Source organism: Glycine soja, chromosome 3 (genome assembly GCF_004193775.1).
Source record: "Glycine soja cultivar W05 chromosome 3, ASM419377v2, whole genome shotgun sequence".
Classification (NCBI taxonomy): Eukaryota; Viridiplantae; Streptophyta; class Magnoliopsida; order Fabales; family Fabaceae; genus Glycine; species Glycine soja.
The window spans coordinates 45,460,187-45,482,545 of NC_041004.1; the positions used below are offsets into that span (position 1 = coordinate 45,460,187).

At 33.6% G+C, this 22,359-nt stretch overlaps 3 protein-coding genes across 11 annotated transcripts; all 3 read right to left on the reverse strand.

Moving 5' to 3' along the window:
• Nucleotides 1-1,076: 1,076 nt before the first annotated feature.
• LOC114407581 (26S proteasome regulatory subunit 6A homolog) lies at nucleotides 1,077-11,204 on the reverse strand. 8 transcript variants are annotated; one of them, XM_028370738.1, is made up of 23 exons: nucleotides 10,883-11,024; nucleotides 10,397-10,543; nucleotides 10,102-10,239; nucleotides 9,885-9,966; nucleotides 9,428-9,504; nucleotides 9,226-9,341; nucleotides 9,031-9,148; nucleotides 8,523-8,639; nucleotides 8,330-8,421; nucleotides 7,647-7,713; nucleotides 7,480-7,561; nucleotides 7,280-7,371; nucleotides 6,999-7,142; nucleotides 5,649-5,804; nucleotides 5,418-5,534; nucleotides 3,874-3,981; nucleotides 3,430-3,621; nucleotides 3,127-3,318; nucleotides 2,617-2,735; nucleotides 2,395-2,482; nucleotides 1,843-1,962; nucleotides 1,621-1,761; nucleotides 1,077-1,354 (listed from the first exon to the last, which is right to left on the reverse strand). In XM_028370738.1, the coding sequence occupies exons 3-23, from the start codon at nucleotides 10,234-10,236 to the stop codon at nucleotides 1,277-1,279; spliced, it is 2,433 nt and encodes an 810-aa protein (XP_028226539.1). In that variant the 5' UTR covers nucleotides 10,237-10,239; nucleotides 10,397-10,543; nucleotides 10,883-11,024; the 3' UTR covers nucleotides 1,077-1,276. The 8 variants fall into 8 exon arrangements, 7 of the variants coding, with proteins under 7 accessions (XP_028226539.1, XP_028226538.1, XP_028226537.1 ...); XM_028370737.1 differs by having other exon boundaries at nucleotides 10,397-10,487; nucleotides 10,883-11,013; XM_028370736.1 differs by lacking the exon at nucleotides 10,397-10,543 and having other exon boundaries at nucleotides 10,883-11,186.
• A 2,219-nt stretch (nucleotides 11,205-13,423) lies between these two features.
• Nucleotides 13,424-17,316, reverse strand: LOC114407582. The gene is made up of 6 exons (XM_028370743.1): nucleotides 17,069-17,316; nucleotides 14,655-14,780; nucleotides 14,398-14,536; nucleotides 14,199-14,312; nucleotides 14,028-14,121; nucleotides 13,424-13,868 (listed from the first exon to the last, which is right to left on the reverse strand). The coding sequence occupies exons 1-6, from the start codon at nucleotides 17,299-17,301 to the stop codon at nucleotides 13,702-13,704; spliced, it is 873 nt and encodes a 290-aa protein (XP_028226544.1). The 5' UTR covers nucleotides 17,302-17,316; the 3' UTR covers nucleotides 13,424-13,701.
• A 610-nt stretch (nucleotides 17,317-17,926) lies between these two features.
• On the reverse strand, nucleotides 17,927-21,839 carry LOC114407583 (F-actin-capping protein subunit alpha-like). 2 transcript variants are annotated; one of them, XM_028370746.1, is made up of 10 exons: nucleotides 21,508-21,839; nucleotides 21,299-21,414; nucleotides 21,076-21,165; nucleotides 20,427-20,491; nucleotides 19,770-19,931; nucleotides 19,555-19,633; nucleotides 19,393-19,470; nucleotides 19,071-19,126; nucleotides 18,926-18,961; nucleotides 17,927-18,444 (listed from the first exon to the last, which is right to left on the reverse strand). In XM_028370746.1, exons 1-9 carry the CDS (start codon nucleotides 21,614-21,616, stop codon nucleotides 18,949-18,951), a joined length of 768 nt encoding a protein of 255 aa, XP_028226547.1. In that variant the 5' UTR covers nucleotides 21,617-21,839; the 3' UTR covers nucleotides 17,927-18,444; nucleotides 18,926-18,948. The 2 variants fall into 2 exon arrangements, with proteins under 2 accessions (XP_028226547.1, XP_028226546.1); XM_028370745.1 differs by having other exon boundaries at nucleotides 19,052-19,126; nucleotides 21,508-21,818.
• Between the last annotated feature and the right edge of the window lie 520 nt (nucleotides 21,840-22,359).

Sequence of the window (22,359 nt, forward strand, 5' to 3'; positions counted from 1 at the left end):
AATTTATTTCAGATTCAAGAATCCATCTATATTCAAACTATAAATTATTTGATTAAGAAATACAAATTATTATTATTTATATCAATATGATCAGTAACTATTTTTATTCTCTAAACATGTTCAGTGGATTTATTTTTTTTGGACACACACTGTAAGTATTCCACAACCTATTAGGTCAAAACTAATCTCACGATGCATAATAACTATTGGTCCAAGGAAATTTACATGAAAATCGTTCGCGGTCATATATTATAGTTGTTATGTTGTTGAATAAATTGGAATTGAAAGGATTTAGGGATTGGGTGTCTTGTCTCAAACTCAGACCCAGTAATGCCACCCAATTAAACCAGACTAGCCAGACAGTTGTTATATTTATTAAACATTTTATTTCATAAATATAATATTTAATAATATTATTTAAGTAAATTATATATGATGTTTAATAATAATTATAGTTAGTATATTATTAGTAAATTTGAGTGCCCAACAATATTAAATACTATATTTACTAATATTTGACCGTTTTATTAGTTGACTATAATATATTTATTATTTTTGTTAAATATAATTTGTTTAAAAAGAATTGAGTTTATTATTAAAAAAATAAAATGCTATGTAGTCAAATCAATAAATATATTTCTTTACCATTGGTCAAATAAGATTTTAAATTAGAAAAATAAAAATACTCATAATGCATAAGACTAATGTATTCTCGCATAAAAAATTCTACACAAATTAAAATCTTATAAAGTTATTCTTTAAGTGAAATCTGAGGTGTAAATTAAAATAACTTTATTGGTGGCATATCCTATACACAAATTTATTTTTTCGTGTACTAGGGCACGAGACATGGGTGATGGGAGGCTAATTGTGAGGGACTGGGGGAGGGGACTAAATGGTCAATCTATTTATTGTACTGGGTAATATAATATTGAGATTGGTCATTCGCAAATGCAAAATTAATCAATTTTTCAATTAGTCTATGACATGGGGATTAGCCAATCGGCTTGAATTAGTCAATACTCACAACCTGACCAACTTGAAATTTTTTTTATCGGTAGAAATCAAAGATAATATTAAAAAATTTCTAACACGATGAATTTCAAAACATAAGCAAATAAAACATATATAAAGCTGCATCTAAGAAATTTGCAACCAGAATACTGTTTTAAAAGATGATCTTAAATTAGCAAGCTGTATGTTACATATGATTCGAGTAAGATCAATCTAGCAAACAAGTCAAACTTCAATGCTCGTTTTTCCTTGCGTTGAGTGCCTATGCATAATAATTCAAGCTTGCTTTCTTCTTTGCTTGGACTTGGATGATGCCTTCATTAAAGTCCTCATGGTTCACCTGCAATTGGACAAAAATCATTCTTAATAATTTTTCACATAAGCAGACAGATTCATGTTACAAATTTTAACACGGTCCAAAGCTTTGGCATTGAATTGCACCAGAAAATTACGAAAGCAATTTACAACATTTTTGGAATAAAAGAAAGCATGTGAACAGAAAACAGAAAGAAAGATCCAAACAGAAATGACAATCCAGTAATTTAAAGCTAGATTAGTCATGATATTTTAATTATTTAGTTGTTGCATATCTAGAAGAAAGCAAACCTCAGTTGCATCACGGCGAAGGGCCAACATGCCAGCCTCAACACAGACAGCTTTAAGTTGTGCTGCATTGAAATCATCTGTGGACCGAGCTAATTCTTCAAAGTTGACATCGGGGTGAACATTCATTTTCCGAGAATGGATCTATGATATTAATGTGAAAAACATAAGCAAAAGTTCTGTCAGAGAAAAAATGTCAGCAAATAAAATTTGAAGATACCAAACCTGTAGAATTCGGGCTCTTGCTTCTTCAGTTGGGTGTGGGAACTCAATTTTTCGATCCAATCGACCAGAACGCATAAGGGCAGGATCAAGAATGTCAGCACGGTTTGTTGCTGCAATCACCTGTAATTTACAAGTGAAAATGGCATTTCAATCACCTAATTTCTAACTGAATAAAAATCTAACACATTTTTGTGTCAACATCATGTATGTTTGTTTTGAGCAATAACTGAGGTGGAAATCTGTGTTCCAACAAAAGAAAAATTTTCACAATGAAGAGAATTGCCTCAGGATGACAATTGTTCTGATTGCAGTGGCAAAACTTTAGCACAAAAAACTGTTCTAACTTATAAATCTAATTATATAAATAATCACTTTTTGAGTTGTTATACATCAGCACACAAATAAGTTACGTGACTAACCCCAGGGATGGGTTTCAAGAAGATATATTCTAATATGTATGCATAACCCCCAAAGACAGTAAACATCTTTTTAAGCTCACTGTTTATCACATCAATCAGAAAAAAGAGACACAGATAAGAATAGAAGTCAAACCTTAATCCGGTCATCACTACTAAAACCATCAAGCTGATTGAGCAATTCTAACATTGTTCGCTGTACCTCCCTGTCTCCACTTACTTCACTGCAATCAGCAACCCAAAAACATTACAAGGTTGCAAAACTGCTATTATTGAAACAAGAACCAGCCCTTTCCCAATACAAAAAAAAAGAAGGGATAATGAATATGTAGATCTAAATTCCTGATTTTCCTCACACCTATCAAAACGCTTTGTTCCAATTGCATCAATTTCATCTATAAATATAATGCATGGAGACTTCTCTTTTGCCAGCTGAAAGGCATCCTGGACAAGTTTTGCTCCATCTCCTATAAACATCTGTAAAATTTCAGGTTAGATTATTCCTCCATTCCAAATGCTGATGCAGCACATAGACATGTATGCAAACATCTAACGCAAGTAGAACAATAGTATAGATGTAATATAGTAAGAAACTATGACTATTTAGATGGGTTGAAGTGATAGGGAATCATCAGATACTAGAACTAAACAATATTTATATACTTAATACAAAATAAGATATCTCCATACAGTCAATGAGTTTGATAAAAAAAAACCACGAGAAAACTATTAGCTGAAAAAGATTGATGAATAAAATATCTGCCCACTAAATTCAGTAAATTAAAATTGCCAACAATTCAAAATAAGATACAATGAAATTACTAGTCATGATAAGAAAATTAAACGGGTAAAAATGGAAGAGTCATACCTGGACCAGCTGTGGACCTGCCAACTTCAGAAAAGTGGCATTTGTTTGTGCTGCACAAGCACGGGCAATTAGTGTTTTTCCAGTTCCTGGAGGTCCATATAAGAGCACTCCCTTCGGTGGACGAACTCCTAATTTTTGGAACCGCTCCTTGCTGGTCATTGGCAAAACAATTGCTTCAACTAATTCTTGGATCTGTTGGCAAAGACCAAGTTATTGATCACATCATCGGAAGCCCTGTAACCTAATTGTAAATAAGAAAAAGAGAAAGAGTGCATCGATAAATTGTCGGTAATTATAGTGCACCTGCTTCTCTAAACCACCAATGTCATTGTAGTCCTCCGTTGGCTTTTCATCAACTTCCATGGCCTTAACTCGTGAATCATACTCAGAAGGCAGGGCATCCAAGATTAAGTAACTATCTTTGTTAACACCAACCAGATCACCAGGTTTTAACTTGGCAGGGTCAACAAGCCCAACAACAGGAAGAAAGATTGTCTACAGTCAAATGAAAACATAATTTATTAATATTGAGGGCTTTTCTTTGCCAACTAACTCCAAACCCATTTTGCTTTTCCAAGGATCCAAAAGAAATGCAAAGACACTATTAAAGATAAGAGTAATTCCTTTTCCTGGATGAGATCACATCTTGTGGTTTAATCCTTGTGTTTTAATAATATTCATTTTGCAGTTTCAAAAAAAACTATTGAAGACAAGAAACAATCTTAATTAAATTATCAGCTTTGTCACCTGTCGAGTAGATGTCTTTAGCACAACACATTTTCCTTTCCTTTGGGAGTCAAGATCAATGTTGGAACCATCTTCTTCTGCTTCATCTTCTGGATTTATTTCCAATATCTGAAAACAAAAATATCATGTCAGAATTTGGAACATTAGGGAATGAAAAAACAAGTGAATCACCACTACAGGTCCTTGAAATTGTAGTGGTCAGTCAATTTGGTCAATAAAATTGTAAATCATGAATAAACCCATGCCTGCCACATAAGAGTGGTCAAATTGACCAAAAATTGGATGAACCCTAATAACGAAAGATTCTACAGCAGCATGCAATGGAGTGCTAGGGTTAGAGCACCAGAACTGGAACAGAGCAAGAAGTGAGCAATCTCTCCACATTAACCAAACCCGAAGCTCTGATTGAATATTCCAGGTTCACTTTCAAGAACATATACCCTAATCCGGAATGAAATAGAATTCTATGCTCAAGATTTTAATTTGCGTCCTGCTTTTGGGATTCCCCCTATTGTTCCGTTATCCCTAAGAATTCTATCCTTTCCGGGTTAGGGTTTATGTTCTCTGGTATGAACCCAAAATATCCGATCAGAGCTTTGAGTCTAGTTAACGCAGAAGTGATTACTTGCTTATTGCTTTGTTCCATTCCGGTAGCCGTAATCCTCACACTCCACTGCATTCCACTGTATTTTTTCTATTCCTTAAATATATGCCTTCAGAATTGGAAAATTTAAAGAAACACTTTTTCTATGCTCTCGTTGTAGAGGAAGAGAAGAGCGGCGTCCTGTGGAGACCAAGGTGAACAAAATGGTTTTTAAATAGGCAAAGCAAAGAGAAGAGGGGGTCAATTTCGTCAAACCGGTTCATCAAATTTTAAGCCAATTTAGTCCCTTTCACGCGGAAAGCGTGTGTGCCTAGTTGGATGTCACACATGTGCCAACTTAATCTTTATAACGGTGTTACAAGACACCAACTAACGGGAGGACTAAATAGATTAACGATTTCCATTTTTTTATTTTGTTAATGTCAAGGACTAAATTGATTGATCCCTAAGAAAAAAGTAAGTTAAATCACCAACAAGAAAACTCCCCACATTCGGCATTGTCCATGCCTCATAATTCAATCACTCATTATTCAATGCATATTAGTGGATTGATATAGAGATCAATCAACTCAGGTACAAACAAGCTCAGACCCCTAATTAAGCCAATTGCAGCAAATGCTACGAAATGAACCATGGCATACCTCAAATTCCACGATGAAAAACACACAAAAGCTAACAAATTTTTTTCAACTGATCAACTTTGGAGTTTTGCCCGTAAACCCTTTTGTAGAAGGGATATTATATCAATGTTTATATATGTATATAATTTTACAAATATCTTGGAACTGAAAAAAGGAAATGAGAAGTTCAAATATAGAATCTAAAAAATTCCAATTGTATTCACCCTCACTACTTAAAACAACTTCAAAGTTTAAACAATGTCATGATAGAAAAAACATAAAAGCAGCAGAAGAAATTGGAGGAGCAGTAATTAAATAACCTCAACAATGTTACCAACGAGGTAGGGCAATTGCTTATTAAGTTTAACTTTCTCCTCATTATCTTGTATCTTCTCCTTGTACGATTCCCATTCCCGATTCGATCTCTGCACCTCTTCCTTCAAACACAAAAAAACAACTCAACATTACAAAATCATGTTTAAACTCATCAAGAGCTATAATATAAACGAATAAAAGTGATGGCGAGTGAAATTGGAGTAGAGAGAAGAGACCTTGAGAATGCGAATATCGTTTTCGAGAATACGAGAGGCTCTGACGACGTCATCGGTGGTCATAGACGCCAACTTACCATCTTCAAAGCTCGTGGTAGCATCCCCTAACATGGCGCTCGCCATCAGTTCAATTGTCAATGGAAAATGCGGTTCAACCTTTCATGCACATACAACACAACACAAACTTGTTGGAGAGGTAATCTCGCAGTTTTTTTTTATTCCTAATATTCTGAAACAGAGCTTGTGGGCCGGTTAAAGGCCCAATAAAAAGTGCGCTATACGATCTATTTTACTAACTTAAAAAAGAATAAAGTAGTGTACAAGAAAATTAATTAATTAACTATTAATATTTCAAACACATTAATGATTTTTTTATTATGCATGTATATTACATAATGACTAGAAAAATAAGTTTCACTTTAGAAGAGATAATTATTAGAAAAATTTAGAGTTCTTTTTAGTGATTCATATAATATAAATTAAGTTAGTTATTACAGTAAAAGTCTAATTTTGATTGGAAAATCATATCAAAGGATCATGGGGAACTGCACTTAACTTTTGTCAAGCTAGTTTATGTCTTTGTCCTTTACATTTTTTAGCGAATGATACCCATAACAACAACAACCTATTTTGCTAACCGAAATGGCTCTGCAGCCATTCGCCAAGTTGAATATACAGCAACAGAACGGATACACACTTAAAAAATTAATAATAATGACAAGAGATGGTTTTTAAAAAAAATTCAAAGTTTCCAATATATGCCCAAACGGTGCAAAATGCCTGCAACAACAGCCCAGAATAGGATCTCCGCCAAGATCACATACAACAGGATGCCTACTCTCGTTGAATGCCAAACCTTAATAAAGACATGTTTTTGGATCCAATAGATCTGTTCACAAAACAAATTGAACACTGATAAGTATCTAATCAGTTACATGTTCATTAAATTTAAACATAAAAAAATCCAAATAATTGGGATATCCGGTTAGTAGTACTTGTCGTTGATCAAGGAGCTGAAAAGTGGATACAAAAATAATATGTACTTGACAATACTTAAGTTTTTCAATTACAAGGAACAATACAAGATATAGAGCTCAAATTATAAGATAGAGATTATAGGGAAATGGATCCTCTCCACTTCCTCCATTCCTTTCATTTTTATAAGCTTTTTGAAAAATAAATCAAATGGAGATGATGTACACTTTATGGGGAGTACATCTATTTTTTCAAAAGCTTAGTAATGGAAGAAATGGAGAGAATCCAAACCCAGATTATAGTACCCAATCTTAATGATATTGAACCTAAGTTCTAGGACCAAAGTGCATTGAAAATTAGACGAGATGGATGTACCAGCGTGTTATGAGGGTCACCATAATACCACCCATTAATGAATCCAGCAAAGATTCCCTCAGCTGCCATGACATAAACAAGCATGGCATTCATGCCAATCCATTTCAAAGGCAAGAACAAGAATGTCAAACCCCAAATATCAACCTGCAATGACAATTCTAAATCAATCCATATGAAAAAGGTGAGCATTAACCGCAGGGGTAAACCTGAACTGTAAAAGCAATCCATAAGATCATGATAAAAAGAAAGGTCGAATTTCTAGTATTATCCAAAAAACATACCGTAATATAGAAGGCTGAAAAAAGTAATGCTGCTGCTCCAGATGTTACACAAACATAGCTCAGCGTGTACAATTGTTTATTCAAAGGAATGGCTGCAGCATAGGGAAGAAGGAAACGGGAGGGGGCACCATCAGAATAAATGAGAATAGATGAATGATTACATGGTAAGTTTCAGCCAACATTGAGTTTAGAGTTCACACCATGAGTGAAGTGAAGAATAAGTCCTGAAGTAAGGAGAGCTAAGCCTAGGAGAAGCCAGTGCTTCAGCCTAGAAGGATGATCCTAAAGTCACAAAAGTGAAGAAGTAAGCATAAGTTAAAGGGTTGTCGTTTGTCAAGCACTGATTACTTTTTGAGTAAGGCTTCACCTGTAAGTGTATGAGTACATGTCCAAAATGCAATCCAATGATTGTGGAGAGGATAGCAGATATTGAACTGCAGTTGCACATGACATTGCTATCAGGAACAGTGGAACGAGTTATACATCTGCTGTGCCCAATAAAGGGGCGTATTCATAATCATAGCAAAGTCCTCAAAAGGGTCTGAGCATTTCAAAATTGTCAGGAAAACACGTGGTGTGCTCTAACCAAGCTGTGGAACAAAAGAAGAATGCATATGGGAGTCCTTAACTCTTTCTTTGTAACAATGTGATAGGATGGGCTTAGAGAGGCCCAAATAGGTAGTTTAAATATTAGATGACTTAGGTATTATCCTTTTAATAGTAGTTTTTATTTTAATTTCCTAAAATACTAGATGATGACAAGTGGAGGGTTATCATTCATTAGGGTTATTATTTAATGTAAGCTTTGCACCCTCTTGATGGACCAATGAATGAAATCAGAATTTTATCTTATTTTCTTTAGTCTTTTATAGCTTTTAGTAGTCTTAGTAACAATGTGAGTGACATTTTCAATTATTAGATCACATATAATGATGACATCTACTTCAAATCAAACAAAGCCAATGTAGATAAGTATTAAAATCTGTTAATCGAATGTTTGGGATTTCAGAACGAAACACACTAAGAGGATTTAGAGACCATATACAGAACCTTAAAATGCCTTCTGGCTCAAAAGGCGCATAACACCATGAAGGAGCATTTTTTTTAAAAGGACCTTCATATGGGGAATTCTCGGTGCAAGCCTGCAGCACTTAAAGGAAATTAGTGTTTCAAATTTTCTATAGCCATAGAGTAAGTGTTTCTTATCGTAGGAAATAATGTCCGGGAGAAAATAGCAACACACTTCAGATCTCCTCCATGCTGGACGCTTATACATGTGATTAATTCCAAGCACCTCTCGGTCAATATATCCCACAGCATTACAAGGGGGATCAAGTTTCCCTCTAACACCACAAGTCACCTAAAATTGACACAGAAAACAAATTAGAAGAGTAGAAAAAAGAGAAGAAAAAATGAGAATTGTGTACACAAGTCGATTTCTTGATAATATCTAGCATAGATTTTGCTAAAGCTTAACAGGAAGAAACATTCAAGTGTTGAAAACTAGCACCAATGAAAAAGAAGAAGAAAATTCATATAAAGCGAAAACCATAATACATTCAACAAAGATATTTAAAATAAGGACTCAAGTGTTATCAGCAAGATTGAAAACCAAAGACTACTTTATTCAAGTAGAGAAAAAAAAAGTGTTAGGTGACACTCTCCCCTACAAATCAAACACTACTGATATTCCCAATTTAATGTGTTTGTGTGTAGAGAGAGTATCATAGGCAGCCAATGGGGAAGCTTACAGTTAAAGTTGTGCCATTGTATATGCTGTCTGGGTTATGGACAGTGAATCCCCAGTCTGGAACATGAATTCCATAAAGTAAAGCTAAGTAAACGACAAGTATACATGCCCCAACCAGCCTGAAATTTTAATAAATAAAATGTTTAAAAGCATATCGTAAAGGCAATAAACCAGAAGCATATTTTCACAGACTAACCAATGCCAATAGTACAAGTTGAATATTGAGAGGTGGGTGGGTTCTGGATCTCGAGCCTGTGTACTTCTTGAAAATATCTCCACCAGTGCTACAACCAAATATGCTAGAGCAATTCTCTAGAAAGGGTACAAACACAACTATTATTCTTTATTAGCTAAAATCTGCTCTATCAAAATGACCAGGAAGAAATGATCAAAATCACCTGAAGAATGCCACACCACCTTATGTGTTTCATGTCAACTCCATATGTTAGATTGTCCGGAGCATGAGAGAAACCACCTTCATTATTGAGGTCATCCATTATATCAAAACAAGGCATGATGTTTTTGTCTTTCACCCCACAAATATGTCTTAGAATCTTAGCAGAAGAAGATTTGCTGATATGAAATTTAGATTCAACTATTATAGCACATTTCACCAGAATAACTTTCACAATATCTAATATTCATGACCAGCAGGGAGTAAAGGTTACGTAATATTGAATGTTCGTGTTTCCTTGGCCACTCTTCAATAGGGAACTCTTGGGAACTGTGATGTCAAGTTCTCTTTTAACCATAACAGAAAATGTTCGTGTTTACATTTTTAAGAAAGGAGGGTAAGAGGAAATGCATGAGAAAAGAGTACTGTTTATTACATCTCTTCACAGGAGAAAAACTAACCTTGCAATAGCAAACCCCAGAAGAGGAGTTTGAGTGTTCTAACTATCACCTTTTTTACAGCTAGAAGTCTATTTGGTATTCTCTGGACATCAAGTAGAAGCATCAAGAAATAAATGACTGGTTTGAACCAAAAAAGAAGTAGAAGAAGAAATAAAGGAACAGAGAAACTAATACTTGAAGCATTCTTAGCCACCCTATTTTCTCTTTCGCAGCTAACCTTGAGAGCAAGAGGAATGGCCATCCCCACAATGAACAGAAAGAAAGGCATGACAAAATCAGCAAGGTTGCAGCCATTCCATGGTGCATGACCAATCATTGGCCATTGCTCTCCAGCATCATCAACCAAGATCATTAACTACATCACATAACATCAAAACATGTCAAAGCCTAAGTCTAAATTGATGTTTACTGTTTGCAAGTCTTAAAGAATCAAAATTGATGTTTTTTTCATTGGTGGTTTCAAAATGAGATTTTTTTAACAGCAAACTAAGGGAAAACAGCAGTATACATACCTAATCAGATATAGAGACATGCTGATATTAACGATATCAGACATGTAAATCCAGGCCAATAGCAGTTTTCCCACCAGTTATGACTCTTTGGCTGAATACGTTATAATCATGAACACAATCAAATCGCAATCCATAGTCCATAGATTCCTATTTGTGGTCCAAGGGTGAAAATTATAAAACTTGTCCAAGTTATCTTCTTGATAAACTGTTATTTTGTGAGGTGAAGATTTGGTTTGGTCTTAAGATTTTAATTTCCTATGCTAACTTACACTGATGCTTTATAGAACATATATTCTTTCTGAAGTTTGCTGTGAATTTTTTGAAACAGCACAAAACTAGAAAAAGAATAAAATTGGTATGCTTTAGTACTAGCTAGGAGAGAGTTAATCTCAGAATTTGAGATACATGTTCAGTTGCACATAAAAGATGAGGTTTTTCATTTATCTATATTCCAAATAAAAGATAAGGGAACAAAGATAGAGGTACCGCAACAGTGAGACCGCGAAAGATGTCAAGGGATGCAACTCGCTTGGTTTTAGGAAGGTTTTTGTCTGAAACTTCAGGAAGCTCTTGGGAAACATTGAGGCTGTGCTCCCCTTTGATTTCGGCCATACTATTTTGTTTTGTTACTGAGCTCCAACTGAACTGGATTACGCTACTTTACTCTCTGCTCACTTCTCGGGCAGAATAATACTAATATGATTGTTTTGTTATAACTTACAACCAAACCAAGCCAGTTTCACAGTTTGTACTTTTCACATATCATCATGCTCTTCAAATTATTGTTCTTTAATTTTATTCGTTGCACGGGACCCTCCCTCAGCTGCACCTCATAGTTTGTCCAAATGTGTGAAATAAATGTGCCACAGAATCTTATCCAAATGCTTACAAATAATAGTACAAGTTAATAGACATTTATTTAGAGGATATACTCCATTAGGATTTTAAAAGATTTTTTTTACTTAAAAAGTTTTTGTAAATTTTCATAAGATTTATAAAATATAAAATCATAAGATTTTACAGAAAAATATGAATTTATAAGATTTTAAAAGATTTCATAAATTTTTAAAAAACATTTGAAGTTATCATAATTAATAAGAAAGATAACAAATAAATGATAAGATTTGGATGAACAAAAATGAAATTAATATAGTTTTTTTTCAATCTTTAATAACTAATCGATTATAACTTCTTGTCCTCTTATATAGTATTTCTCAAAAATCATTTCGTCCATTTTAACGATTTCACACTCAGTTCTGTGTGACTAGCACCACTCTACACTGTTTGTTTAAAGTTATATCTTGAAAACTAGTTGAGGAAAGAAAAAGAAAAAAAAAAAGCTCACAAAAATCCCCAAACGGTAAAGAAGAATAAAATTATCAGCAACAATCAAGGTATTTTTGCAACCTAACTTTTCATGAACTTTGCGTCCACAGTAACCGACACCAAATGACTAGTGGTTGCACACCATTAAAACAAACAAGGTATTATAAAAGCGGCATAAAATATACGCAATGAGAAACACACCATAAAAAGAAGAACTTGGCTAATAGAAAAACAGGAAAAACTAAAGGTTGACAAAGAAGAAAAAAGCGACTCAAAGGTAGCGATGGAAGACCGAAGCGCCATAGAAAAGTTTTTTGAGATTACTCTACCAAAGAGAGAAATTAAAAAAAAAAAAAAGAAGTCCGGATGGAATAGAAAAGTCACACAAAATCCAATTAACAAAATAATCCATTCAAATCTATATGATTTTGAATATTAAATGATCTCAATTGAATATCACAGATTTAGTTGTTCTCTAAAAAAATCAGGGTGATCTTGATGGAATATCATAAGAATTTAGTATTTTGCTTCTTTTTTTTTTTTAAAAAAAAACCTTAGTATCTTGTGCCAACTTGTAAAAAAAATATTATTTTACTGCAAAAAAATACTGTTTCCATTTCAAGATTATATTTTTTAAAATATTTTTTAATGCTTATTGTTATTTTAGAATTTTAAAACTTGGTAAAATAAAATTCCAGTCAGATCCTCATTTAATAGTTGCACAGATGATTAATTTAAAATTACCTTAACTAATTAAAATGAAATAAGAAAAAGATTAAATAAAAATATTAATCAAGATATTATTAAATTTAATATTAACTAATGATTTGAATAACTTGTAAAATTAATTTAAATTGCCTTAACTAATAATAACATGTAACGTCCAATTTAAGAAGTTTAGTTAAGAACCAGAATAAAATCCTGTAAAAAAAGTGTTAAAAGAGTTTTATCTTTAGGTGGATTTATTTCCATCAAATTGATAAATAAAAAATTGAAGACTGAAAATAACGTTCAGATATCTCTGACTTACAAAAAAAAATACTAACATCCTCAATTTTTTTAATTTATTTTTTGTATTTACTTATATTTAAAAGTACATCATAAGTAATGTAAATATTCTTGCTTTTAGAAAATAAAGTTATATAGGCTGTTTGTGTGTTAAATTCCCTGGGCGCTTAGACTTTGTAGCTTATTATCGTAGCTTCTACCAATTATGCATCCAGAATTCTGCATACCAATTGCTGAATTCTATCCCGATTACTGTTAATCTCCCTACAAAATCATTTTTTTACTGACAAAATCATTTTATTGTGATTAGTTTTTATGAAAATAGTTGATAAGTAAATTGAAAGGTAAAAAGTTATTTGATCCTCAATTCTGTTTATTATTGCATGTTATCTGCACATGAGCAATACAATAAACGGAAGGAGTGTCCCAAACGACCCAAACTTCAGTTCATTGTTGTGTTGGAACTTGGAAGGACATAAAAGATAACTTATATGACAGGTTTCTTAAGATAACAAGCAGTATAAATGAAAGCTATGAGCATCATCACAAGCAAAATGTGAAGGAGACAACAAATCCTAAAGTTCTCTAGCATTTAGACACATCAAATATGATTGATGATGGAACATGAATTAATGCGTGCCTGAAAACTCGTTGAGAATGAAAGAATCACATTTGGAATGTAGAAACTATTGGTTTGTGAAAATCACATCTGAAACGTGAAAAATTACATCCGAAATGCAAAGCCAAACATTCTATTAGAAAACTCGGAAAATTAGCAGCCACAAGGTAGCTTCCAAAATTCTATTGAAAAGCCAACGTCATATGCAGACATGCCTCACAACATTTGAGATAAACAAGTATACAATCACTTTATCTTCTTGGAGGTTTATAAAAAAAATAAATAAATAAATAAAAAAACTAACAATTAGCAACTAACACTTGCCTATAAAAAATAATATCTTCTTGGAGGCTTAAGAAGTTTTAGAAACATAATTATCTGTCCTCAAGACTTGTTTCTTTGGTAGCAAATACAATGGAAGAAAAGAAGGCACGATGAAAGCAATTCCTAGACCGAGTAAAGCCAGTGCCACTACCCACCAAGCTTTGTGAGGTATGCCTAATAATAGTTCATCAGACACTGTCGTATCAACAGAAGAATAGATGTTAGCAAATGAAGAAAATTATTGCAATACTGGAGTCTGTTCCAAATCTAAAAAATATCTGATAAACTAAAAATGCATAGGACGTCACACTTGATAATATCAAAATTAAAAATATACCATGCAAAAAACATTACCTATATTGAAGATAATAAATTGCCTCTCTGCTACATGCAGTTTTGCAGGAAACCCCTCTGGCTCAACAGTTACTAATACTGACTGGAATTCATCCTGATTTCAGTCAACAATGTAAGAACCAAGAACAAAACATAACAAGAGCACATATAGACTTCATACTAATATTGGACCTGATTGCTATTGGTCTTAAAAATTAGCTTTTCGGTGTTGAGCAATCTCCTGTTATTGTTCAGCACCACATCTGACTTGTTTCTCTTCAGTTGTATGGAAAAGCTAGCAGGTATCTGATATTTTTTTAGTTAGTGTATGTCAGTTTCCAGAGGAAAAGATAACCTGCAAAGAACTGAAGGAAGACATGATTATACATACAGAAGCTGGATATGATATCTTCACTTCATACCACGTGTGGGGTTTTAGACCCTGTAATTGATAAAAGCAAGAGCCACCATGTAATGGCAAAGTTTCTCTCCATAGCTCTTCTCCAACTTTCAAAATTTTGTCCTCAACCCTACCACAGCAAGCAGGTGAGCACTATAACCAAGTTACTAACAAGGAGACTTCTGATTTGGGGAGTCCAAAGAAATAAGATGAATGCATTGCATAATTGAGGATTTTTATACACTCACTTATTCCCAAAGCAGAGAGTTGGACCATTCACGATGATGTGGAGAATGGAAAGCAGAATAAGCATATTGCACATGCAAATGTGATAGATTGATAATGAAGACGACACCCAAATCTTCAAATCAAACCTGCACAAGATTAGTATTTTAGAACACATTGAACCAATTCAAATTGGGTAGAATTTAATACTGCAACAGACTCTTTATGAACTGCACCACCAACCACCAATTTAATATAGCCCTAGATTCTCAAAACATAACTAGCCGTAGGTCGCGATTTAATGTAAAATACCTGTCACTTGAGTGAGATACCAAAATGCATTGCTGATGGAACAGAACGTTGGATTCAAATATTGTGTTATGAAATATTTGAGTCCGACAATAATCAATCTGTTATTTTATTAATTAGGTTCATAACACCTGGATGGAACATAACGTTGGACTCAAATATTTGGCAGTGCATAGAAACACAATCAGAAGTAAACCTACCAAGTTATTGTCTACTTTATGGTAAGAAATATTTAATCTTAAGGTTCCCTAGGAATAATTCATTGGATTTATTTTAGAGAATTACTTGCCAAAAAGTTCTATAACTTGTCTGAATAGATATCCTCCTTTCTTAACCTTCAAAGGTGTATAGCCTGTTGTCTCCAGTGGCGGTAGTTATTCTGACCACAAGTCCATAACCTATGCCAGGATCGGGTTGGGAACTGCAAGTGATAAAAATTGAAAATGGGCTGGCGTCAAGTCAAATCCACAAGCGCTAGTTGTTAATATTGGCAACTTACAGCGGGTGAAACCTCAATTTTTTTCTCCAAATGTTCCAAATTAGGATTTTTATAAATGATTTTCCTGAGGCAGTTAAAATTATTGTTTTGGAAGCATATTAAAATTCTAGGAAACGGTAACAGTTACATTTCTATTAGCATCTAGTGCTGTGGATTGTACCAAGAAAATGCATTTACATTTATGGCAAAATAAGCCAAACATTTTACTACTCATTGTTACTAATGAACCAGTTACATTCCCATTTGGAGCTATAACCCAAGAATTGCAGAGGAATTTGGATTCACTCTATGACTATGTATAATAATGTAGTTCATTTCATTTCAAAGTGATACATATATTTATGATACACAACAAGTTTTGCCGATCAAAATTGATGTGAAGACAAGGACAAGACATAAGAGGAGACTGCAGGACTACTATATCCACAAGTATAGTCTTTAACTGTCTACTCATTCTGATTGCAGACTCCTATTGTATATATTCATTCCAATCATTCCAAAGTCAATTGAGGAAGGAACTGGGCAACCTTCTCTTATACCTTGTTCTCTTTACATCAATTTTGATCTGCAAAACTTGTTCTTTAGCTTTCCTGTTCTCAAACAGTGAAGAATTCATGCATTCATATATGATAGTGCCAAACAAGTGTCGAGGAAAGCACATTGGAGAGAATAAAATGCTTGAAACACTATATAAGTCAAAATATACTTAGTCCAAGAAGCCTAGATTCTAACCATTGCAAATCTATCTCATGAAATACAAAAGAGAGGGGTGGGGGGTGCTTCATGAAGAAGCAAAGAAACAGGTTTCTCAGGTTTAAGTATCATCCTGTATCCAATATATGTATCATTTATTTATAACAAACTTGGGTCAAAAAAGAAAACAATTTAACAGACTGGTAGAAAGCCATAATTTGATATCATAGTCGAGGTGACTGTTGTCTGCCATCACCATCATGGAAGCTATGTCACTGATGCTGCTTGTCACAATCACCGCCAAATGGTTGACCTGTAAGGCTTAGTTTCCATGAAGATTTCAAAATGGCATGGCAAACTATAGAAGAAAAAAGTATACACGTTGGGGTCACCAGAGGATGACTCCAAGCCTTTAGTTCCAATCACATAAACATACTTGCCATTAGTTGGCAAAATTTGGCAATGGTACACATTGCCAGAGCCATCCATTCCAAAACTCTTGATCATCTACCTTACACTGAAAAAGGGATTCATTACTAATATTTGGTTATAGGCTGAGTTGAATTTGTGACTAAGGTGCGTGTATGGCTTAGGCTCAGGAAGTTCTACGGTGTTCAGGAATAACAGCATTACTATGGAGTTTATAATGGCTTCAAAGCACGAAGCATCCTACTGAAGGGAGGTATAATCTAAATCAACCATTGAAGGAAAAGAATCAAGGATAATAGTTGAAGAAGTTATTCTTGTTGATATTACATCTCAATTATTTGGCAAAGGAAGTAATATTCTTGTCCCAACTTTTTTCCTCAATATAGAAGTAGAATCGAGCATGTTGTTGTAAAAATAATAATAATAAAATGGTGCAACTATGAAAAGCAAAAGAAATGAAAGAGTAAGCAAGATGCGAAGAAACAGAACAAAAATGGAATGACTGACCTCAACCTCAACTTTGATGGAGAATTTCTCCAAAGAGCTTGGCGGCGTCCTCTGTGCAAGCCGTAAGCCCTACCACTGCATCTAACCAAGTTCAGACAAAGGACCACAATGCAACGACGAAGATGCGACCAATCCCACGACGGCGACACGATAGGGTCACGGTAGCGGATCCCCTCAATTTCCGGTGAGAGTGGATCTAAGCTCTGGTTTGGGTTTGAGAGATGGAGATGCATTTTTTTATTGTTATTTTATCTTATTATTACTTTTCGATGACTCCTTTATTAAAAAATATAAAAATGCCAAAATAATAAATAAAAGTACTAAAATATAAAATATAAAATATAACTTAAAAATAACAAAGGATATATTTTTTAAGAAATTGTCAAACACACTAAACAAATTTAACTTAATTGATTAATGAATGTGCGTAAAATTTTATAAATTCATTGACGCCTAAATTTGGTTCTTGTTCTGTATTTGAAAATTATTAATGGGTGAAAATTATATAATATATTGTACCAGAATTTCGTTAAATTCTTAATGCTCTTTTTTGATGCAATGACATCAAAACATGTTAGTTTGTAACAATTTGGCATAAAATTTGTCGTATTATTAAACACTTTTCTATTCACTCGCATAAAATGCAATGCTATTTAAATTCTCTTTTCATCTGAAAACACAACCACCTTAAAACTTGACCAGAAATTTTTTGTCAACTTAAACTTGAATAAAATAGAACAAATCCGATTAAACTTTCCCTTAACCGAGTTTATCGTATTTTATCAAATTACACGTTTATGTACAACGAATTTATTTTAAATTAAGCTATTTTAGGCTAAATTTGACTTTATAAAAAACTTTAATCCAACTTTGGAATATTTTATTTTATAATAAAACGTTCAAATAGACAACATCCTAAACAATAATAATAAGCACAATCATAATGTGAGCAGCAGCTTCTTGCAATATTTCTAATTGCAATCACGAAAGTTTAGGTATGATGATGGCTATTGGCTAGAAACAAACAGGAACTCTTCTGCTATACAAATAATGTCAAAAAAAGAATTACAGTACACTACAGTACATCGGCGGAAGATACTCACTTACTCAGACAAAGGAGGGTACTTTGTTAAGCAAATGAGTGAATATAACGAACGTCAACCCAAAGAATGATTGACTTGATCAAATGACATGTAGTGAATATATGAGGAACTTGTCACCACCGAGTAAACACAAACTTTTATTTGTTCTGTGTGAATGTAGTGTATTTACTTTCCAATGCCAAGTTCTTTTGAGATGTCTCTTGTCAAGCTGAACTGCAAAGTATTATGCCATGGAAATAACGTGCGGGTGACAGGAAGCTTTCTCCGAAGATCCTGCAGATAATTGCAATTAAAAAGGCTTCAAATTCAACAGATAATGCTATACATTTAAACTAAAAAGCATGAGATATCACCGCTTTTACACATACACCCCCACCATGCATGTAATCAGATTAATCTTATAAATTATACAAATTATACAAATTACACAAAAAGGCATAACTTCAATAATAAAAATTACACAAAACAGACATAACTTCAATAATCACACTGTTTCAAGCGTTATCAATTTCACGCAACCGTTGATGTCACTTAACATGATGGAACAATAAAATGAATTAATCAAGTTAGTAGAAGGATAAAAGAAAAACATCTAGATGAGTTTGGTTTCAGTCATCACATGGATGCTTAATGAGAAAAGGTTAGGTACAAGGAATTGCTTTAATGGAAATCGAGAAGAGCCATGGATTTCTTAGAAATGCCACATCTGAAGCTTAGAATATAAAAAAATGCAGGATGATATTACAATGGTTACCTTGAAAGTAGAATCAGGAAGGTTTAGATATGATGCCTGTCAAGTTGTGATCATTAGTAAATCATGTGCACATCATTACAATAGAAAGAACGAAAGACCCTAGCTACACAAAGACAAATTCAGAACCTCAAGAGAAGCAAGGTACTCTGTTTCATGGTGACGAATAATGCTTGTTATGGCAAGTGCACAATCTTCAGGGGCCTGAAATAAAATCAAATGATAAAATATTAATAGATAAGCTTCGACAGAAACATAAACAGATAAATATTGTCTTTCTATAAATGTTCCATTTATATCTCAACCTTATCATTTTTATATAATGAACATTTACTGAAATATTCTCAGGCTTGTAGGATACAAGTACATTGAATTGCAAAAAAATATATGGAAGGACATGCACATATAACTTAACCAATACATTCAGACCTAATAAAAATAATGTCTAAGTAGTGCTAATGTATGGTAACCTGAAAAAGAGTTGCATCTTTGCATTCATGTTTTGCATCTAACTGCACATTTCCTTCCTCAAAATAATGGGCACCGACCTGAAAATGGGTTAAAGATAATCATGTTTAAGAGCCTTGCATCGTATCATTCAAATCAATGCATTAAAATCTACATAATATTACCTGCATTTTACCCTTTACTTCCACTGTTTGTTGTTCATCTTTGAACTCGATATTCCATATTGAACACCAACTTCCGTTGCTATAAACAAAAGGCAAAGAAAAATTAAAATATATTGACATTATTAATGCATCAATGTTCTTATTGTGTGACTAGTAAAGTAGAAAGTAGCCACCAAAAATAGTAGTTGGAATTTCAGTCAACTAATTTTACACACCAGAAATTCTGTGGGCTATGCCTAGCAGCAGAAATCACCACAGCAAGCTCGAAATCAGCACCTGGGCCCTCTACATCCTTCCCACTCACACAGTAGACAGAGCAGAAACCTTTTGGATAAGTTTCTTCAACATATTTAAGTGTTTCAGCATCCAGATTGCATCTGCAGTAAAACAAATCCTGGTTTATGCAAACTATACATTACAAGAAAGATTTAGAAGTGGGGTATTAAAGTTACTTTATTTAAAGGGTGAATCTCTATTTCATGTCCTCAAATGTCAACCAATATAGTTTTTTATTAAGTAACACCATAATGAGTCTGCTTCCTAACAAAAATATAGTATGTATTCTCAATCAAAATATCTCTATCGAAACCACAAATCTAGTACAGAACAACAATTAAAAGGATTTGAATTAACATTGAAGAAGAAATTTCCACATTCAATCTAATGTAAACGACTTCAGACAGTTAAAAGTTGAGGAATAATACATTACTTAAGTATCTGAGATAAATTTATTTGAAAAAAGAAATAAAGTCAATGAAAGTTAACATGAAGCAGTATGTTCAGGCCCTGAATAGATTGTGAAGCTCACTTTGGTAAAGGAACATCATATTATCAGATAAAATATTTCAATCACAAAAAATTCAGAGAATTACCGAAATTCTTCAATATATGGAGATGGAAGTTCTTCGTCTGTGGCAGGTCTCACCTCTGTACAAACCTGAGACATTGAGCACACTATCATAAGACAATAAGCGATACATCTTGGAACTACTGCACTATTGCACTTAAACCTATTCATCACAAAAGTCATAACTGGTTACAAAAGCAATTTTTTCATGATTTGCTTAATTCCCTAATTTCCAATTAATTTTTCTTGTGATTTTGATGTCTTCACTGAAAACCCATGCTACAGCAGGCAAGTTTAATAAGCAGAGTTGAACCTTATAATGCTCCACAGTCCACATCGATACTAAAGTTGAGATCAATGCATGAAGATCCAGATTACAATCATTATAACTTTCATTGCAACTAAATGAATTGAAGAAATTAAAATAGGTGACTATAATAAACATCTAGTTTGCTTATCCCATTCCATAAAAAAAAAAAAAAAAGAAAGGAAAAGTTAAGCAGAAGCATGTATATTCAAAATCAAAAGCTAGCTTCTGAAACAGTAATTAAAAAATCGAGTTGGCATGCATATTCAAAACCAAGAACTAGCTTCTGAGACAGTGTTTAAGTAATTGAGTTGGTAGTTGGCTGATCCCGCAAAGAGTGAGATAGATAGATAGAGATAAGAGTTACTTGTTTAGCATGGTCAACAATTGCAACTTGCGCAGTCCTAGGTTCAAGAAATGCATTACCCTCAAGCTCACCGAACGAAGTAACCAGTACCTGCAAGCACGTGTTAAGTCCCATAAGAAATTGAGAGGAAAACAAAATCCAATGAATTAAAACATAAAATAAAAAAACGATGAGGAAACCCTAGGAAAATAAGTTGATGAGTGAGAGAGAGAGAGAGAGTTACGTCTCCGCTTCGGTTGGGCATTGGAATGGAAATCAAGTGCGATTTGTTGTAATAGGGAAAAGCCTCGGAAGCGGCTTCCTTGTACAAATCGTCGTTGTTGAGAATCGATTTCACATCTGCAGAAAATATTCGGTAATTGATTCAATTGTAGAATAATAGATAGAAAGCGAAAAAGAAAATGCGGAAAAAGAAGAAGAAGAAGAAGTAACCTTTGGCAACGTATTGGATTTCTCCGGGAGGAGAGTTGAGGAGGAACCATTTCGCGATCTCCACTTTCTGCTTATCGCTGAGCTCTGATTCTTCCTCTTCTTCGGCCATGTCTCAATACAGAGGAGAAGACGCGATTTTATTTAAAATGAGAAATGGAATGAAGATCTCGCTCGTCTCGTCTCGTCTTTTCTGAAGAGAAGGCTTCTTTGCGAATCAGGCCCGTGGGCTCCACAATGGGCCCAACCTCGTCTAATAATCATACTTAATACATCGTTGTGTAGTGTGTGGCGTTAGTGTGTGATCTGTAAAGTAGTATACTAGAGGCCATGGCGCCCGGTTTCAGCTCAAATCATTTTGCTCGACAATCACGCTCAACACTATAGATTACATTGCCGGTACAATAAAAATTGCTAAATAAGGTCAAATGATATCCAAATGCCTAACAATGTTCCTGCTCCCCAATTTGCTGTTCTATCATTGACTATTAGATAAACAAATCAATTGATCCGTGAGGGAATAGGTTTTAGATAATGTTGGTGATTGTTTTTAATTAATGCTTTCTTTGTTTGATGCGTCAATTTAACACTAGATGTACAAATTTTACACATACAAAGTAGCAACTCATTCAAAATACTATAAGTTTTTTATTGGTAAAAGATAAAAAGAAAATTAATAAAGCTAAGCAATCTAAATATCAATAGTGAATTGCATATAGAATATTTTTCTTTATAAATGGTAAACTTTCTCTTTCATAAAATTGAACTAAGAAAAACAATACTATTTATTAAGTATTAAGTGAGAGATAAGAATATAAGATTAAATCTTAATATACCATTAAAATTTTAAAATAG